The 18,001-nt window shown below is 40.2% G+C and overlaps 2 protein-coding genes across 6 annotated transcripts in view; one reads left to right on the forward strand and one right to left on the reverse strand.

The window, feature by feature from the left end:
• TUBA1C (tubulin alpha 1c) overlaps positions 1-18,001 on the forward strand; it is a 121,047-nt gene that overhangs the window by 42,992 nt on the left and 60,054 nt on the right. The window contains exon 1 of one of the 5 annotated variants that reach the window (XM_081058322.1): positions 7,956-8,585. The exons of the other annotated variants lie outside the window; for them this stretch is intronic. The gene's annotated coding sequence lies outside the window, so the exon portion shown is untranslated. Of the gene's footprint in view, positions 1-7,955; positions 8,586-18,001 lie in introns of those variants that run through there. 5 annotated transcript variants of the gene reach the window in all.
• TUBA1A (tubulin alpha 1a) lies at positions 4,391-8,481 on the reverse strand. Its single transcript, XM_081058315.1, has 4 exons — positions 8,341-8,481; positions 6,054-6,276; positions 5,766-5,914; positions 4,391-5,581 (listed from the first exon to the last, which is right to left on the reverse strand). Exons 1-4 carry the CDS (start codon positions 8,341-8,343, stop codon positions 4,601-4,603), a joined length of 1,356 nt encoding a protein of 451 aa, XP_080914441.1. The 5' UTR covers positions 8,344-8,481; the 3' UTR covers positions 4,391-4,600.

Raw genomic sequence — 18,001 nt, forward strand, 5'->3', positions numbered from 1 at the left:
TAGAAAGTGTTATATTGATATGTATCCTTTTCGTATATTGATAAAGAACTTATAAAACATGTCTCAAGGTCAAAAGCTACATTCCAATTAAAGCTAGAAGAAAGGATAGGATGAGCTCGATAGCCACTATTATTATTTTTTACTTTTTAATGTGAAGGAATTAATAAACAACAGAATTATAAAATGTGTATGATAGTCTCAAGATAAAATATTCTTTTGCTGTCAGTTTTTTTTCACATTTTAGTTATCTCGATTCTTATATCCTCATAGATTAAGTAGCAGGATAAAAGTGTTTTAATATTAACCACTCAATTTAAAAGTGAGCAAATAAAAGACACAGAGAAAAGATAAGTGATTGCCAGAGGCAATAGTGAGGGTGGGGGTAGGCAAAAATGGTTGAAGGGGGTCAAAAGGTACAAATTTTCAGTTATAAAATAAATAAGTCATGGGGATATAATGTACAGCATGGTGACTAGTTATTAATACTGTATTGCATATTTGAAAGTTGCTAAGACAGTAAATCTTAAAAGTTTTTATCACGATAAAAACAATTATAACTATGAAGTGTGATAAAAAATGTGACTAAATTTAAAAAAATTATTACAGTAAAATACATATTGCCATTAATCCCCCTCAGAACACTCCCCCTGCCTTCGAACACACTTTATCCCATCGTTCTTGCCACTTTCAGAAGCAGTTCTGGAAGTCCTCTTTCTTTTTTTTTTTTTTGAGCCCACTGGCCCATGTGGGAATCGAACCGGCAGCCTTCAGAGTTAGGAGCATGGAGCTCCAACCACCTGCGCCACCAGGCCGGCCCCTGGAAGTCCTCTTTCGTGAGTGTCTTTACTTCATCCTCCATCATGACAACGCTCCACATCAGACATCGCTTCTGGTGTGGCAATTTCTGTCAAAAACATTACAGTGTGTCCTCATCTACCTTATTCACTGGATCTGGCACTGTGCGACTTCTGACTCTTCCCCAAAGTCAAAATAACCATTGAAAGTAAAAGTTTTGAATCGATTCAGGACATTGAGGCAGCCACGACAGCGCAAAAAAAGACACTGATGAAATAAGACTTCCGGAACTGCTTCAGAAAGTGGCAAGAACGATGGGATAAGTGTGTTCGAAGCAAGGGGGAGTATTTTGAGGGAGGCAATGTGTCTTTTACTGTAATAAACTTTTTAAATTTAAACATTCACCATATTTTGTGATCACACTTTGTATGAGGTGAATCTTGGGAGCACAAAGATGATGTGGATAACCTTACCACATGGCAGGCACTAAAGAATTATATAGAACACGGCTGGATGGCTGGGGGTACTGGTTTGTGACCCACCCCAGATAAGGGGAGAACACCTTACATGTTTGTCCAGGGCTGGGCAATGACCTGTTCCATGCTGTGGGGCATAGAGGAGGGGTGGATCAGACAGTCTCAGAGGAAATTTACGGGAAGCAATCTCTGTTACGGCTCAGGTCTGACTCAAGGGTCCAGCAGTGTCAAGTCATGGAACAGTCTCACCTCCCCAGAGAATGGGAGTTATTTAATGGGTATAGAATTTTAATTTTCCAAGATGAAAGAGTTCTGGAGATTGGTTGCACAACGATGTGAATGCACTTAACACTACTAAACTATGTACACTTAAAAAATGGTTAAGATGGTAAATTTTATGCTATGTGTATTTTACCATAATTAAATATAAGCAAACAAAACAAAGTATTTTAACATTATATAATTCAAATCTTAAAAATACCTCTTTATAGATTTATAAAATTTATTTTAAATTTATAGCACTGTATTTAATGTTGGAAGCAGATTATAATTGAGAAAGTATACCAACAAGATTAAAGTCTCATTCTTAAAGCTTTACAGACTGTCTAAAAATGCTGTCATCTTCAATATGCTTATTTATTTGTTCATTTTTTCCATTGTTTTTTTTAGTTCTGCGCTTCATTTGGAATTTTTATTATGTCTTCACTAATTTTTTTTCTTCAGTGTCCTTTGGACACTGAATGGGATACTGTTAATCCCATTCAGTATTTTTAATCTCAGATATATATTTCATCTCTAGAATTTTTTTTTAAATATTTTATTGGGGGAAGGGGAACAGGACTTTATTGGGGAACCGTGCTTACTTCCAGGCTTTTTTTTCCAAGTCAAGTTGTTGTCCTTTCAATCTTAGTTGTGGAGGGTGCCATTCAGCTTCAATTTGTTATCCTTTCAGTCTTAGTTGTGGAAGGTGCAGTTCAGCTCTAGGTCCAGTTGCCATTTTTCTAGTTGCAGGGGGCACAGCCCACCATCCCTTGCGGGAGTCGAACCAGCAACCTGTGGTTGAGAGGACGCACTCCAACCAACTGAGCCATCTGTGAGCTCAGGGGCAGCTCAGCTCAAGGTGCCGTGTTCAATCTTAGTTGCAGGAGGCAGAGCCCAGCATCCCTTGTGGGACTCGAGGAATTGAACTGGCAACCTTGTGGTTGAGAGCCCACTGACCCATGTGGTAATTGAACCGGCAGCCTCCGGAGTTAGGAGCATGGAGCTCCATCCACCTGAGCCACCGGGCCGGTCTCTCAATCTCTAGAATTTTAATTTAGCTTTTTTCCAGTATCTCCACTTAAAATTCACCCATGATTTGATATATGTGATATAATTGTAACTTTCAAGGTTTTTGTATTCTAATAACTAATGAATTTCATTGTATAGTTTCAAAATAATATCAACATTATTACTAGCAGCATGATTACTGAAGGTTTTTTTGTTTGTTTTTTTGGAGTTTCTTTTTTCTTTCAAATACATCTCAGTATGGATATACTGTCAAATGACTGTTTTCAAGTCTCATGAAATAATTCCCCAGTTAGTAGGTAAGACACTAACTGGATACTTGGTTAGGTTCATTTGCTTCATTTTGCTGAATTATTAGAGATGTTTTTCTACCTTGATTTAATTCTTTATAATAATACTGTAATAGTTACATGTTTCTATAATAAAACGATACAACAAATACATTCAAAGTTTAGTTGGACTATGTTCCCTCCCCCTATAGGTAACCATTTTTCAGTTCTTCATTTCTACTTCCATTGTTTGTTTGTTAACTTGTGGTAAAATATACATAACATGAAATTTTCCATTTTAACCCGTTTTAAGTGTACAATTCAATATCAATTATATTTGCATTATTTTGCAACCATCATCACTGTTCATCTCCAGAACTTTTAAATCATTCCAACTGAAACTCTTATCTGTTAAATAGCTTTCCACTATATCCTTCTCCCCCAGTCTTTAGTATAACCACTATTCTTTCCATCTCTATGAATCTGACTATCTTAGGTACCTCATACAAGTAGTATCAGGCAAGATTACGTTTGTTCTTTGAAGTTGATAGCCCCTATTAAAAAAAAGAATATTCTTGGAGTTAAAATTCAGATATACCAGGGGTGCCAAAAAAATGTATATACATGCCTTGTATCTTTTGTTATTGGTATATATGACTACAATTTCAAGTATTTTCCTTTCTTAAAATGTGTATACATTTTTTTGGCACCCTCTGTATAATTAACACAGTGAATAAATTTATCAAGCTTTTCATCAGAGAGCACTTCATAGGCTTGAGAAATCTGTTTAAACTTTTCTCCTTCATTTGGATTCTTATCAGGGTGGTACTTCAAGGCCAGTTTCCTGTAAGCCTTTTTCAATTCTTCCTGGGTGGCATTGGGTTTGACCCCCAAAACATCATAGTAAGTGGTTTCTTTCACCATTTTTGACAGCCCGTGAGAGGGCCGAGGCCAATGTGGGGGCGCGGGAAGGAGCGCGTTGCTGTGCACACCTTGGGCAGCCGCCGCTCCTCCGCCTCTACCCCAGGGTTCTGGAAAGTTCCGCTATCAAGCTTTTCCATTGTCACATTCTGCTAAAAATAAGTTTGGAAGAAAGTAATAAATAGGTCTAGTATGGGGAACAGATGGTTGGACAGAGCAGAATTCTTTTGAGAACCCAGGGTAGAGGAAGCATAATGATAGACACATGCCAAGGAGATGAGAGGGCATGAAAATAAGCTTGTAATACCTGATGATGCATTTGGAATACTCACCACTTTCTGTTAGTTGTATGACACTCAGCAGCCAATCAGTCCTTTGGCAGTGTGTTAGCAAATATCAATTCTAAAAAGTATTAGCATTCTAAGTAACTATTGTCATGGAGTCAACACTTAAGAATAGCATGGATGTTATAGTATTTAGATATACATTTCATAATTTATAAGTTTTATAATATACTAAGACAATGTAAAATAGTCATTTCATAATGTATGTATATACCACATCAACAGTTAATTCTTTCTTCTCAATGTACTGAATACATAAAATTTTTCAGACATCCAAATAGAAAACACAAGTCTGAACTCATTTAAGACAGGGAATACTTTATTCAAATCCATCAGAGAAATGGACAGGTTGGATCTGTAACAAAGTGTCGTGTTTTAAAGCATAGGCCAGTAATTGTATGAGAGTATACACTGCTACATACAAATTAACTGATCAGACCACAGCTTTTCAATGTTTAAAACAGAATAAGCTTCCCTGTAAAAGCAGCACCTTTGTGACATATTAACTTTAGTATTCCTCTCCTTCTTCCTCACCCTCTCCTTCAACAGAATCCACACCAACCTCCTCATAATCCTTTTCAAGGGCCGCCATGTCCTCACGGGCCTCAGAAAACTCTCCTTCCTCCATACCCTCACCCACGTACCAGTGAACAAAGGCACGCTTGGCATACATCAGGTCAAACTTGTGGTCCAGGCGGGCCCAGGCCTCAGCAATAGCTGTGGTGTTGCTCAGCATGCACACAGCTCGCTGTACTTTGGCCAGGTCTCCACCAGGTACCACAGTGGGAGGCTGGTAATTAATGCCAACTTTGAAGCCAGTGGGACACCAGTCCACAAACTGGATGGTACGCTTGGTCTTGATGGTGGCAATGGCGGCATTGACATCTTTGGGAACCACGTCACCACGGTACAACAGGCAGCAAGCCATGTATTTACCGTGGCGAGGGTCACATTTCACCATCTGGTTGGCTGGCTCAAAGCACGCATTGGTGATCTCTGCTACAGAAAGCTGCTCGTGGTAGGCTTTCTCAGCAGAGATGACAGGGGCATATGTGGCCAGAGGGAAGTGGATGCGGGGATAGGGCACCAGGTTGGTCTGGAATTCAGTCAGGTCAACATTCAGGGCTCCATCAAATCTGAGGGAAGCAGTGATGGACGACACAATTTGACCTATCAACCTATTCAGGTTAGTGTAGGTTGGGCGCTCAATATCGAGGTTTCTACGACAGATGTCATAGATGGCCTCATTGTCAACCATGAAGGCACAATCAGAGTGCTCCAGGGTGGTGTGGGTGGTGAGGATGGAGTTATAGGGCTCAACTACAGCTGTGGAAACCTGGGGGGCTGGGTAAATGGAGAACTCCAGCTTGGATTTCTTGCCATAATCGACAGAAAGACGTTCCATCAGCAGGGAGGTGAACCCAGAACCAGTTCCTCCACCGAAGCTGTGGAAAACCAGGAAGCCCTGAAGACCTGTGCACTGGTCAGCCTGTGAAGGAAGAAAAAATAAAATGTAATTCTTCAACATCGGCATGCTTTTCAGTTAACATAGTGAGCAGTGCATCTCACATTTGGGCATGCACCAAAGAATGAACGCTATAGTTTGGTCTCTTCACTAAACTTGCAATGAATCACCTCACCCCATTTTAAGTATATTTCAAACTGGTACTCACCAGCTTCCGAATTCGGTCCAAGACGAGGTCAATGATCTCCTTGCCAATGGTGTAGTGCCCACGGGCATAATTATTGGCAGCGTCTTCCTTGCCTGTGATGAGCTGCTCGGGGTGGAAAAGCTGGCGGTAGGTGCCAGTGCGAACTTCATCTGGAAAAGGGAAACAAAGCAGACACCCATCACCAACAACCCGCATAACCTGCCCAACCCCAGGGCATCAACAGAGCCCCCAGGACACACATCCTGTCCCAGATCCCTAGGATCTCACTTGGGTGACAGGTCAACTCACCAATGACCGTGGGTTCCAGGTCTACAAACACTGCCCTGGGCACGTGCTTGCCAGCGCCTGTCTCACTGAAGAAGGTGTTGAAGGAGTCATCTCCTCCTCCAATGGTCTTGTCACTTGGCATCTGGCCATCGGGCTGGATGCCATGTTCCAGGCAGTAGAGCTCCCAGCAGGCATTGCCGATCTGGACACCAGCCTGGCCAACGTGGATGGAGATGCACTCACGCTGTGGGAAGGAAAAGAGAAAAATTGTAAAATTAGGTTGTGTTACCATTTTGAATTTTTTGTAGATTTCTATAAATGTTTCTAGTTATATACAGGTATTCTTCAAATTTATTTGAGGTCATATCCCTAACACAATAAGGAAAAGCACCTGCTACAAAAGCTGCAGGTGGGCGTGGCCTGAAAATTGTTGCACGGTACAGAGCAGAGTGCAAGCCTATTGTTCCCATGGCCATGCTTGAATAGAAGATATTTCATATTTAAAAAAACATTCAAAACACAGATTCTGTAGAATGAAGTTTAATTCAATTATTAATTGGAATCAATATTACTACCTCCTTCCCCTTTAAATACAGATGAGAATTTCTTCTAAATATGACTTGGTATTTCCATATGGACATCTGTATTGCAGCTGAGGCTAGAAGCCACACCCTTTTGCAGTCTATCTGCAGAACCCATCTGTACTAGGGGGTTGGAAGCTAAGCAAGGGCTGACTCCTTGCACTGCTGCATTGCTGTATTTGCTGTGCCTGGTGCTAGCCTGTGCTATCTGCTACATTATTTAACAGAGCAAGCTCTATTTCCAGAAACTACCCACATGATCTCATTGTGCCATTCTGCCAGTTTCCCTCCTCTGAGCCAGGCTGGAACCATACGCCTAAATTGAAATGAATTAATGAAATTCGGTCGAACAAAAGACAGCTGGACACAGAGTGTAATTCTTCTTTGTCTGTATTAATTTCATTACTTTTAAAAAATTTCTCCAGAATTTTCTCCACTGTAGAAAAGTGAAAAATTATGAGTATCTTTAAAACATCAGTTCCTAAATTGGAAACAAACTATCACATGAGATGCTACCAAACAAACAAGAAAGTCCAGTGAAAGGATAATTAAATATTTATTTAAAACAAAACAGTACGTATTTTCATTGGTTCGATTCTCTCTACCCACCACAGAATGTTCATACTCATCACATTCAATAGGTATTTTCTACTCTATGGTCTTTGTGGCTACAACTTGCATTGTCTATCCATTGTCTATTCACTGATATATGGGGGGCGGGGCGTTTCCCTGGGTCCTGAGCGTCAGGGTACCCCGCTTCACAAAGTGGTCTTTCTCAGTGAACATGTGGCCGGGACAGACAAACACACAATGAAGTCCGCCAGGTCTGGGTAGCCCCGGACCAGACCTTAAAGGACTTGTCAAGTGAATTGTGATTTTGCTTCTCAAGAAAAAAAAAACATTTCATCCAAGTTTTAGCAGTGAATGAAAAACCTTTTAAGGCCTACAGTTGTACAACGACGAAAGACATTCAAAGTCTTCTCCTGACAGAAGAGATTTAGCGAGAGCGAGCCCCGCCCAGTGGCTCCCAGGCCAGAGGAGCCCGAGACAAACAACTCCGCCCCGCGCCGCCCTGACGCCGGCTGCCGCTGGCTCCAACAGAAACCAACCACTTTTTTCCCGTTAATACGCGGGTATCTTTCTAAAATGCCAACGAACCGGCAAGGGAACTTTTTTTTTTTTTTTAAACTCACCCAAGGCTCCGCTTTGTCTCAGCCGTCGTCCTCTCCCCACCCCTCCCAGCTAAACCCACAGACCCCAGACCTTCAGGGGCGACGCCTCCTCTCCCTGCCCCTGGGGAACAACGCGGGGAATAAAGAGCCTCCCCGATTCACACGAACACAGTGTGCACGTACACGGGCCGGCAGGAGACGCCGCGGCCCCCTCTCCCTGCTCCAGACCCTCTCAACGCCCACAGATGGGCTTCTGGCGCCTCTGAAAGCCTCGCAGGACACCCGCCTCCACGCCGCCTTTGTTCTCCCCCACGGTGCTGCCGCGCCCCGGGCGCAAGTTTTGCCGGGCTCCTGCTTGCACCCCGCACTGCGGCAGCGGCCAGGCTCAAGGATTTGGGGCACACAACGCTTAACCTCTCCGACAAAGCGTAAGGCGACCTACCCTGACCCAAAGAAGTTGTAAAGGAAAAGAGCTTAAGATTTTCCAAGCAGACCGTGGGGGGCTGACCCCACCCAATGGCCACAGAGCACCAGAGAGAACACAGTCTTTCTTACCATGGTTGCTGCTTTGCGGCTGCCGGGTGGATGGCTGAGAGGAAAAGGTTGTTGCTTCTTACAGCGCGACTCTTAGGCGGTCGATGTAAGAGAACCTGCGGCACATGGGTGGATGCGGCTCCCTATATACAACTCGGTCACCATGGGGATGGGCTGGGGCCTTTTCCTGTTGGTCCAGACCCCTCAATCTGCCCGGAGAAGCCACGACAGAAGAGTGGTGATTGGTGCAAGCGACATGGGATGAGGTAATCTCTCCCCCACCCCTTTTTCCCTAGCATCCATAGACTGCATCCTTCAGACAAAGAGACGGAGCGAAAACAGTCAGCGGAGCATCCATTGTGGGGTGGGGCTGAGGAGGGGGTGCAAAAGGGAAGAAAGAGAACAGAGGCTGGGATGATTTTATGCTGCTTAAACCTCAAACTACAACTAAAATCACCAATGTAAGGTTTTTTTCCCAACTCTCAGTCGCAGAATTTATGTTCAGATGAAATATTTAATGGAAAATTGCTCCAGTCTCTCCCTTAAAGTCCATACTAAACTCGACCACATTCCGTGAGGAGCCAACATCGATAATTGCTTTAAAAATAAAGTAGGAGAGAAGAGGGGAATGGTGCTTCAAATGGCTGGGGTAAATGTGTTTGTTTGTTTTAGTTTTTAAAAAGTTTAATAGTAAAGTCATCCAAAAGGGTTTCTCAGGTTCAAGTTTTATTTTCAGATCTTTTGTACCCCTTCCCAAATAGCTAAACAAAAACGGAAGATGGAAAGAATAACCATACTAAATATGGAAGCACACAAGTAGTTCTCACGTGGCAATAATTACGCTCTAATTAACATACTGTAAATAATTTTACTAGAAATATTCCTTTACCAGAAGTCTATGTAATAGTAGTTTATGTAGTGTATTTTCCCTTAAAATGAATCATTGTTTCCTGATATAGAACTGAGAAAATATAAAGAGAAAGAATTGAGTTCAGAAGCTAATACTACCTGTGCATGCGGTTATATTCTGCATTGTTCTTTTTCCTGGAATGAAAACAATAACTGACACCAAATTTAAAAGGAGGAGAGCTGCACAATGTAAAAAGAAGACTATTTTGGAATGTTGCCTCCATCTACAGACCAGTCTGTGATGTCAGCTCAATAACTGCATTTCTTTTTTATGTTGTTCTTATCTGAATTTGGTAAATCTCCTCCGAGATTAGGCTTCTAACTGTGGGAATTGCAGCCAGCCTCACACGCTGGCTATTCAACTAGAGACTGGTGGTTGCTCAATTGCCTCTTGGGACAAAAAGGCTTTGCTTTCACCCCCTAGGAAATGGATTGCAGTAACATTCTTTTGCTACTTTGAAAGGCTCCATTTTCAACAAGGAAGGGCTATGCAGACTAAGACTCTGAACTGGGTACCACCTGACGTTGCTAATGAATTTTCAAAGGTTAAGAGGTTTGTTATGACCACAAAGTTGAAAATTTGTATTTTCCCTTCGGCTTTCAGTGACAGATTTTCAGGGTCTGCAGCACCTTTTGAAGTGCTCCGCAGAGCGCATTCATTCCTGCTGGGTTGACAGGCAGAGCCCGGCGTGGGAGGGATGGACTTGAGACAGCTGCTGCAGGTTGTGGTGTGACGGCAGTGGCCGTGGATTTTTCTAGCCGGCTACCCACAGCTCTGCTTTACTTGTTCACATTTGCTGCAGTAGAGTCTTCCCTAGGGGGGAAAAACCAACACACAAATGATTCACTTCTTGCACATTTCATAGGAAAAATAATCTTCAACATCATCTTATCTTTCTTTAGAAAACAAAAGTATATTTCAGTAAAAACACAGGAAAATTAAGGACAACTTGAATGCTTCTTTCTGAACTCAGAAGTCCATTTAACAAAAGTAAGAATAAAATGCCATGGGGGAGTGTAAGGATTAAATAAGTAGCTCATTGAAAATACTTCTTTCAAAATTTTAATAATGAAATAAATCAGACACTGCTGGACCTTGATAAAGTGTACAATCTCATTTTGGGAATGAAGGGTAGTCTTGAATTTTATTTTCTTTACAGTATAAAAGAAATATGTCATTTCTCCAATAGCCTCAATTTCTTATGCCATTTACACTGAGAATTAAATCAAAGAGAGAAGGGTTCATGTAGTTGATTCTTCTTTGTAATTCTATCTCAGAGCCATTCTGTTCCTTATGTAAATGAGGATTTTTTTTCTCCCCTTGGGCATAAGTAACAATAAGATCTAGGTCAGAAATAGACTATTTGAGCACTGATAATCTTAAATATATAAATGGGAGAGCAGGGAAAATAACTAATCTTTTTGTTCTTCATCTGATTTAATAGTATGCAAATTATGGGAGGCCCCCCAAAAATGTTTTTACTAGTTCACTTCTCATTATTACTGCCAATTTCTTTTTTCTTTTTTTCTTTTTAAATATTTTATTGGGGAAGGGGAACAGGACTTTATTGGGAAACTGTGTGTATTTCCAGGCCTTTTTTCCAAGTCAAGTTGTCCTTCCAATCTTAGTTGTGGAGGGTGCCGTTCAGCTTCAAGTTGTCCTTTCAGTCTTGGTTGTGGAGGGCGCAGCTCAGCTCCAGGTTCAGTTGCCGTTGCTAGTTGCTGTGGGCACAGCCCACCATCCCTTGCGGGAGTCGAACCGGTAACCTTATGGTTGAGAGCCGGTGCTCCAACCGACTGAGCCATCAGTGAGGCAGTTCAGCTCAAGGTGCGGTGTTCAATCTTAGTCGCAGGGGGCGGAGCCCACCATCCCTTGCGGGATTCGAGGAGTTGAACTGGCAACCTGTGGTTGAGAGCCCTTTGGCCCATGTGGGAATCGAACCTGCAGCCTTTGGAGTTAGGAGCATGGAGTTCTAACCGCCTGAGCCACCGGGCTGGCCCCCAATTTCTTTAACTTATATCAGTGTACATGAATAAATATTCTACTAATGGATTCATTCTTGTACACAGTAAGATTAGCTTAAAACATTTTTCCTTCATAATATTGTGGAATTTAAATTATTTATTTGTGTGTCTATGCCTCTTCTCCATGAATTTGTGACTCCTAGCCACTAGCAAAGTGCCTAGCATACAGTAGACGTTATATACATGTTTGTTGAATTAAACAGCTTCTCTGTTTAATTTCATTATTTTCATTATTATCATGATTAGTAATTTAAAAGTATTTAATAAAGTATTTTACATTTTTTTATACAATAAGCATGTACTAAGTGTCCACAGTAAGCCCTGGACCATTCTATATACTATGAGAATTTATAGGTAGTAACATGGTCTCTTTTCACCACACTCATCCAATCTAATTAAAGAAATAAAACAAGTACATGTATATAGGTTTCAGAATGGCATGTGTTTGTGTGTGTTGGGGGGGGGGGTTGGATCATAACTTATGTAGGAAACAAGAGAGGTGTCTAACACTTTTTTCCTACTTCTTCACCTCCTATTTATCCCTAAATCCATTCCAGTCTGGATTCTGCTCCTACCATTTTTTTAAAACCAAATGCCTTCCATGTTTGTTGCTAAATCCATTGGATACTTTTTAGTTCCTTTTGACCTGTGAAAGCTTTGTCACAATTGACTATTATCTCTCTTTTATTTTCACTTTGTAAATTTTTTTTAAAATTTTACTGAATTTATTGGAGTGCATTGGTTAATATAATTATGTTTCAAGTGTACATTTGTATAATACATCATCTGTATATTGCATTGTGTTTTCCACTCAAAGTCAAATCCCCTTTCACCCCCATATATTTGATCCCCTTTACCTTTGTCTACCTCCCTCCCACCCCCCTATTACCTATTTCTTGAGACACTTTCTTCCCTTGGCCTCAAAAACTACATTTTCTGGGTTTCTTTCCTACATTTTTTGTTTTTTTCTCGGTCTCTGCTGTTTCTTTCTCCTCTCCTAATCCTCACATGTTGAAGTTCCTCAAGGAGCAGTCCTAGACCTTTTCCTCATTTGATTCTATGCGATTTCATCCACTCCTAGTGGATAGTAAGTGCACTCATTCCGAAGGCTGCAGATCCTTTCCGTACGCTAATGACTTCTTGACATCTCTTCTTAGATCCAGATTATGTCATAAACTTTCAATCTCTGGCTGGATTTCTCACAGGTATCCCAAATTGAACGAGTTGTCTTTACTAGGTGCAAACACGCACCTCCTACAAGGTTCTTTTGCTCAGTAAATGGAGCAGCATACAACTGGTTTCTTACATCCAAAATGAGAATTATTCTTGACATCTCCCCTTCCTTTCTGACCACCATAGACTCAGTCACTATGTCCTGTCAAGTTTACCTCCTAAATGTGTCTCAAATCTTATTCTTTTCTTTCCATCGCTACTGCCTCTACTCTGGTAAGTACATCATCTCTTGTCTGGACAAACTCAGTGTCCCCTTATATTTTCTCTATGTTCATTTCTACCCCTGCCCAGTCCAGTCTCCACACAACAGCCAGAGTGATCGTGTATATATAATATAATGTAATAGATTATGTCACTCTACTACATAAATCAGATCAATGGCTGCCTGTTAGTTTTAAGATGAAGATCCCAAATCCTTAATATGGCTCTTTCAATTCCATAATAGAAGTAAAGCTTATATTTAAAAATCTCCGAGAGGACATATTTTTTTTAAGTTACATTAAAGTTCAGATCATTTCCTGAGTTGATTTTGATAGTGAGAAGGGAGGCAAAGGGATATAAAAACTGAATGTTCGCTTAATAATTATTTGTTATGCTGTAAAGTTGTGTTTTATGCATTTTTGTATTTATGCAATTTTTATAATAAAACTTTTAACAATATAAACCCATGAGTTCATAAAGATATTCCCACAAAGGAAAAGGAAAATAAAAAGGAGAAACAAAAGTGAATTAAAAGTAATCATCTGATACCATTGTACTTTAAATAGGGAATATAATATTAGCAAAGAAATTAACTTGGGCATGCAAAGGAATTATGAGTAATGTGTTTTATGGGGAGAGTGGAGCTAGTTAACAAAGCATTTTGAACTCCAGTCTGAAGGGGTTTGGGCTTGTTTCCATAGACAGTGTGAAGCCTTTATAATTTTAGGGAAAAAAAGAATAAAGGGAAGGGAACAGCATATTTATAAAATTAATCTGACAGGTAAGTGGAATAGGGAAAGAGACATGTGCTAAGGGGACCAATAAGGAGGTTATTGCAATACTCTAAGCAGAAGGTGTCAGACCATAGTAATTACAGTGGGAATGGATAGGAAGAGATAATAGAAAAGAACATCCAAAGGAAGAATTCCAGTGGTGATTGGTTGGACATGAGGTTAAAAAGGAAAGAGTCAAAATTAACCCTTAAACTTTGGAACCTGAAGAACTAGGAAAATGAAACGGTAATGGTGCTCTTTACAGAAATAGGGACTTGGAGAGGAGATGCAAGTTTAAGTAGGAAATGTGTTGGTGTGTGTTGTGTTATGGAGAGGGTGTTGAGGGCAGGACCAATCAGTCGATGTGATTTTACAAATTGAATGTTGCACTGTTTGAGGTGATAGAAGGATTGAGGGCAGAAGTCTTGGAGGCCACTGGGAATCTGAGATTGGCACTGCTCAGATAAAGGTCAGGATTAGAGGGGTGGAGATGTAAATTTGGAACCTACTGACAACAGCATTATACACTGGTGGTATTGTATGAGAATAGAATTCTCCAAGTGCAACCCAGAATTTCAAGTTATGCCACTGAATGGGAAATACAATTCACATATAATTATGTTTACCAAGTGAGAAGCCTTTTTTCTTTTTTAGTCTTCATTTTGAAAACTTTTTATTGAAAGATGACATATATACATAAATTTTCACCAATCATAAATGTACAACTTGATGAATTTTTGCAAACTTAACATTATTACTAATGTGACCAGCATGCAGATCAAGAAACAGAACATTATCACTATCTGAAGGGCCTTCCCCTTGTTCCACTACTGACTCACTATCCGTTTTCAAAGGTAATCCTCACTGAATTCTAGCACAATAGATTCATTTTGCCTGTTTTTGAACTTTATATCAATAGAATATACTCTTTTATATATGACTTCTTTCATTCAATATTTTTGTGAAATTTACTTATACCATTGAATACAGTTGAAAATTGTTCTTATTGCTGTGTAGTACCCCATTTTATGGATATACCATAATTTATACATTTCCCAATGTTAATGAATATTTGCATTGTTTCCAACATTCTTGTACATGTGTTTGGGTGAATATATTTACAAATTTCTGCCATATGTATTTCTGCTAGGAGTGGAACTGTGGGGTAATAGGGCATGTACATGTTCAGCTTTTATAGACAAACTCCAGGTCTTTGTGGGATAGTGTGGTGTAGAGAATGCAGGAAGACTTCCTGGAAGAGGTGATACTTGGGACTGTCTTGAAAAATAAATAGTAGTAGGTATAAATGGGGAAGAGAGTGTATATGCAAATGCATAGACAACTGGGTGAGTTTCAGAAACTGAAGGTGATTTGTTACGGTTTGTTACATAACGTGTTAGAAAAGGGGACTAGAAAATGATGAGGCTGGAGGACTATGCAAATAATCAATTATGAAAGGAACTTATTCTAAATTCAATGAAAGCCATTAAAGGAAAGAGGAATAATGAACTTTGCATTTCAGAAAGATTCTTCTGATTGCTGTGTGCAGAGAGAATAGATAGAACAGAGTTGGGGATGGGGGAACATAAGGCAAAGAGACTGGTTAGAAGATTGCTGGTTAGTAGATGATAAGCTGATTTAAGGAAGTTGTAATGGCAATGGAAAGAAATAGACATATTTAGGAAATATATAGAAGGTTGAATCTAGAGCGGCTGGTGATATGTAGGAATAAGGAGCAGCAAAGTGTGAAGGATGGGGTTACCAGCTCCAGAGTCAGGCAGACCTGGGTTCAATTGTTTTTGTCACAATTTATACCAGATTAGGAAGACCATTATAGCTTTAAAGAATGGACTAGAAGGGCAAGGAGACTATTAAGGAGGCTATTGTAGTCAACCAGGCTTCACAATGACAGCCTAAGGTTAATGGAAGGAAAGAGATAGATTGGAAGGAAAGAGATGGATTTAGGGGATATTTAGGTTAATTTACCAGATTTGGGAACACACTTAGTAAATTAAAGACAATGAAAGACTGCAAGAGAAAGAAGTGTCAGAAAAGGAAACAAGGGCTGGCCCGGTGGTTCTGGCGGTTGGAGTGCCTTGCTCTTAACACCGAGGTCACTGGTTGGATTCCCACATGGGCCAGTGAGCTGCGTCCTCCACAGCTAAGACTGTGCACAACGGCTCTCCCTGGAGCTGGGTTGCCGTGAGCTACCGGAGGTTGGCGTGTGCTGCTACGGGCTGCTATGTGCTGCCGTGGGCTACTGTGTGCTGCCATGAATGGCTGGTGGCCAGTGTGAGTGGCTGGCAGCCAGCGTAAGTGGCCGGCAGCCGGAGAGAGCTGCCGTGAGCTGCTGTGAGCAGCCGACTGACGACCAGGTGGGGGGAGCGCAAGGCTCATAACACCAGCATGGGCCAGGGAGCTGTGTCCTACACAACTAGACTGAGAAACAACACCTTGAACTGGAGTGGGGGTGGTGGAGGAGGAAGAAAGAAGGGGGAAAAAAGAAAAGGAAACAAAGAAGCACTGGCCGAAGGAGGAGGAAAAGCAGAAGCCATTGATGTTGCAGAAAGAAAGGAAGGACAGTATCAAAGTAGAGTGCTGAGTAATATCAAATACTGCAGAGGGGTTGTTAGTAAGGACAGAAGACTGTTCATTAGATTTAGCAAGAGGAAATAAATGTACAGCAATGGGTTTGATACAAAAGACATAAAACTTGTTTCAAGGTCCAAGGACGGAAACTACTATTTCAATACATTGTGTCAAGTTCTGTGACAGCGGGATCAGCACAGGAGCTTCCGGACAGAAAGAACTGGGTTACATTCCCCAGCTTCCTCCCATTATGGTGTTGCCTGTTTTACGCCACAGCACTGCCTCTGCATTCTTTGTGGAATGGCCATACCTGTCCACCTCACACTGCCTTCCTTGTGTCGGTTTGAGTGTAAAAGGAGACATTTAAGCAAGTAGGTTTTCCTTAAATTCTCTAACAAAAACATACTTCAAAGACTAAATTTAAACAAGAAGATGGAGATGATTATGCTGACATGCTGAATTTACATTTATCTTTATTTTAGGCTTCAGTACTGATCCATGTATGGAGTGAATTGGTTCTCACTATGTGTGGCCTTAAAAGACTATCTGCTGCATTTACGTTGGCCAAATTCCAACATTAGCAATTTAGCTGAGAATATGACCCCACACCTGGGTTTAGAGTTTTATTTAAAGCTTAATATTATCTTTCTCAAACTGGTCAACACAATGCAATATTACTAAATACTAGTTTTTTTCTGGATAATGAAGGTAAGAATTATCTCTGGTATTTCTGGTAACTGCATTTCATCTATTTTAGGTAGGAATTTTATGTATGTAACAGAGATAAATATTAATGAATTCTGTTCCAGAAGTAAGACATAAATTAACACAATAAACTCCTGTACTCTGTAATGTTAAAAATATATATCTGGTATTATAATAAAATGCTTTGAGGTTACTCATTGATGTTCAGTAATTTACTGAACCACTCTTTTAAACAAAATATATTATGTCCAGAGCTACACATTTTAATTTGTAATTTTGCTCTGGTACATTGGGGAAGTGGTTTACCCAAGCCTACTGATGAAATCTGGCATTTGGAAAAAGGGACAAAACTTGAAGAGGCTCAGAAGCATCCTGAGAAAAGAAAGAGAAGGAAGTGGAAAAGACAGATGATCTCAGTTTTCCATGAAACTCAATTTATAATTTGGTTGCATTTCATTAACTCAAATTACACACACTCAGAAGAATGCACACTGAACCACCTCTGTGTCGTCCCTCCACCGTGCCCCCAAAGCGGATGGAAATTAGGTGGCAGACTGGGAAGGTTGCCATGGTGCCGTGGCTATAGGGATTTAATAGTAATCAAAAGAAGTTCCATAATCCCCTCCCCCAACCATCCCAATGTGTATTTCTCTTTTTTCTCTCAAATCCTTGTCTTAATTAATTCCATATTACAGATAAACCAGGGTGAGACTGATTTACTAGTGAATAAAAAAATGTACTATCTCTAAAAGTGTTTATAGATGTATTGATATTGTTAGAAATAAAATACTGAGGAATTATAACTGGTCCATTTTTATATGGAGCTAGCCACACAAAAAGTAAGAATTCATTTTAAAAATGTTTTATGCAATATGCCCCCATTTTGGAGATATATATATATATATATATATATATATATATATATATATATATATATATATACACACACACACACATATATATATTTTTAAATTTAATTTTTATTTTTTTGTTTTTTTACTAGTTTTAACCCCCTGGATGACCTGTAGGCATCTCAAATTTATATAGTCTATCCAAACGGAATTAGTTATTTTTCTCCATTACCCTCCTCATTATTCTATATTCTAAATTTTTCTATAGTCTCACTATCGGTTCACTGTCACCATCTTTCTAGTCTAACAAGCTAGATTAAAATAATAACCTCGTATAATACTTACTATGTGTCAGGCACTATTTGTAGCACTTTATGTATATTAACTCATTTAAAT

This window comes from Rhinolophus hipposideros, assembly GCF_964194185.1.
Source record: "Rhinolophus hipposideros genome assembly, chromosome: 9".
NCBI lineage: Eukaryota > Metazoa > Chordata > Mammalia > Chiroptera > Rhinolophidae > Rhinolophus > Rhinolophus hipposideros.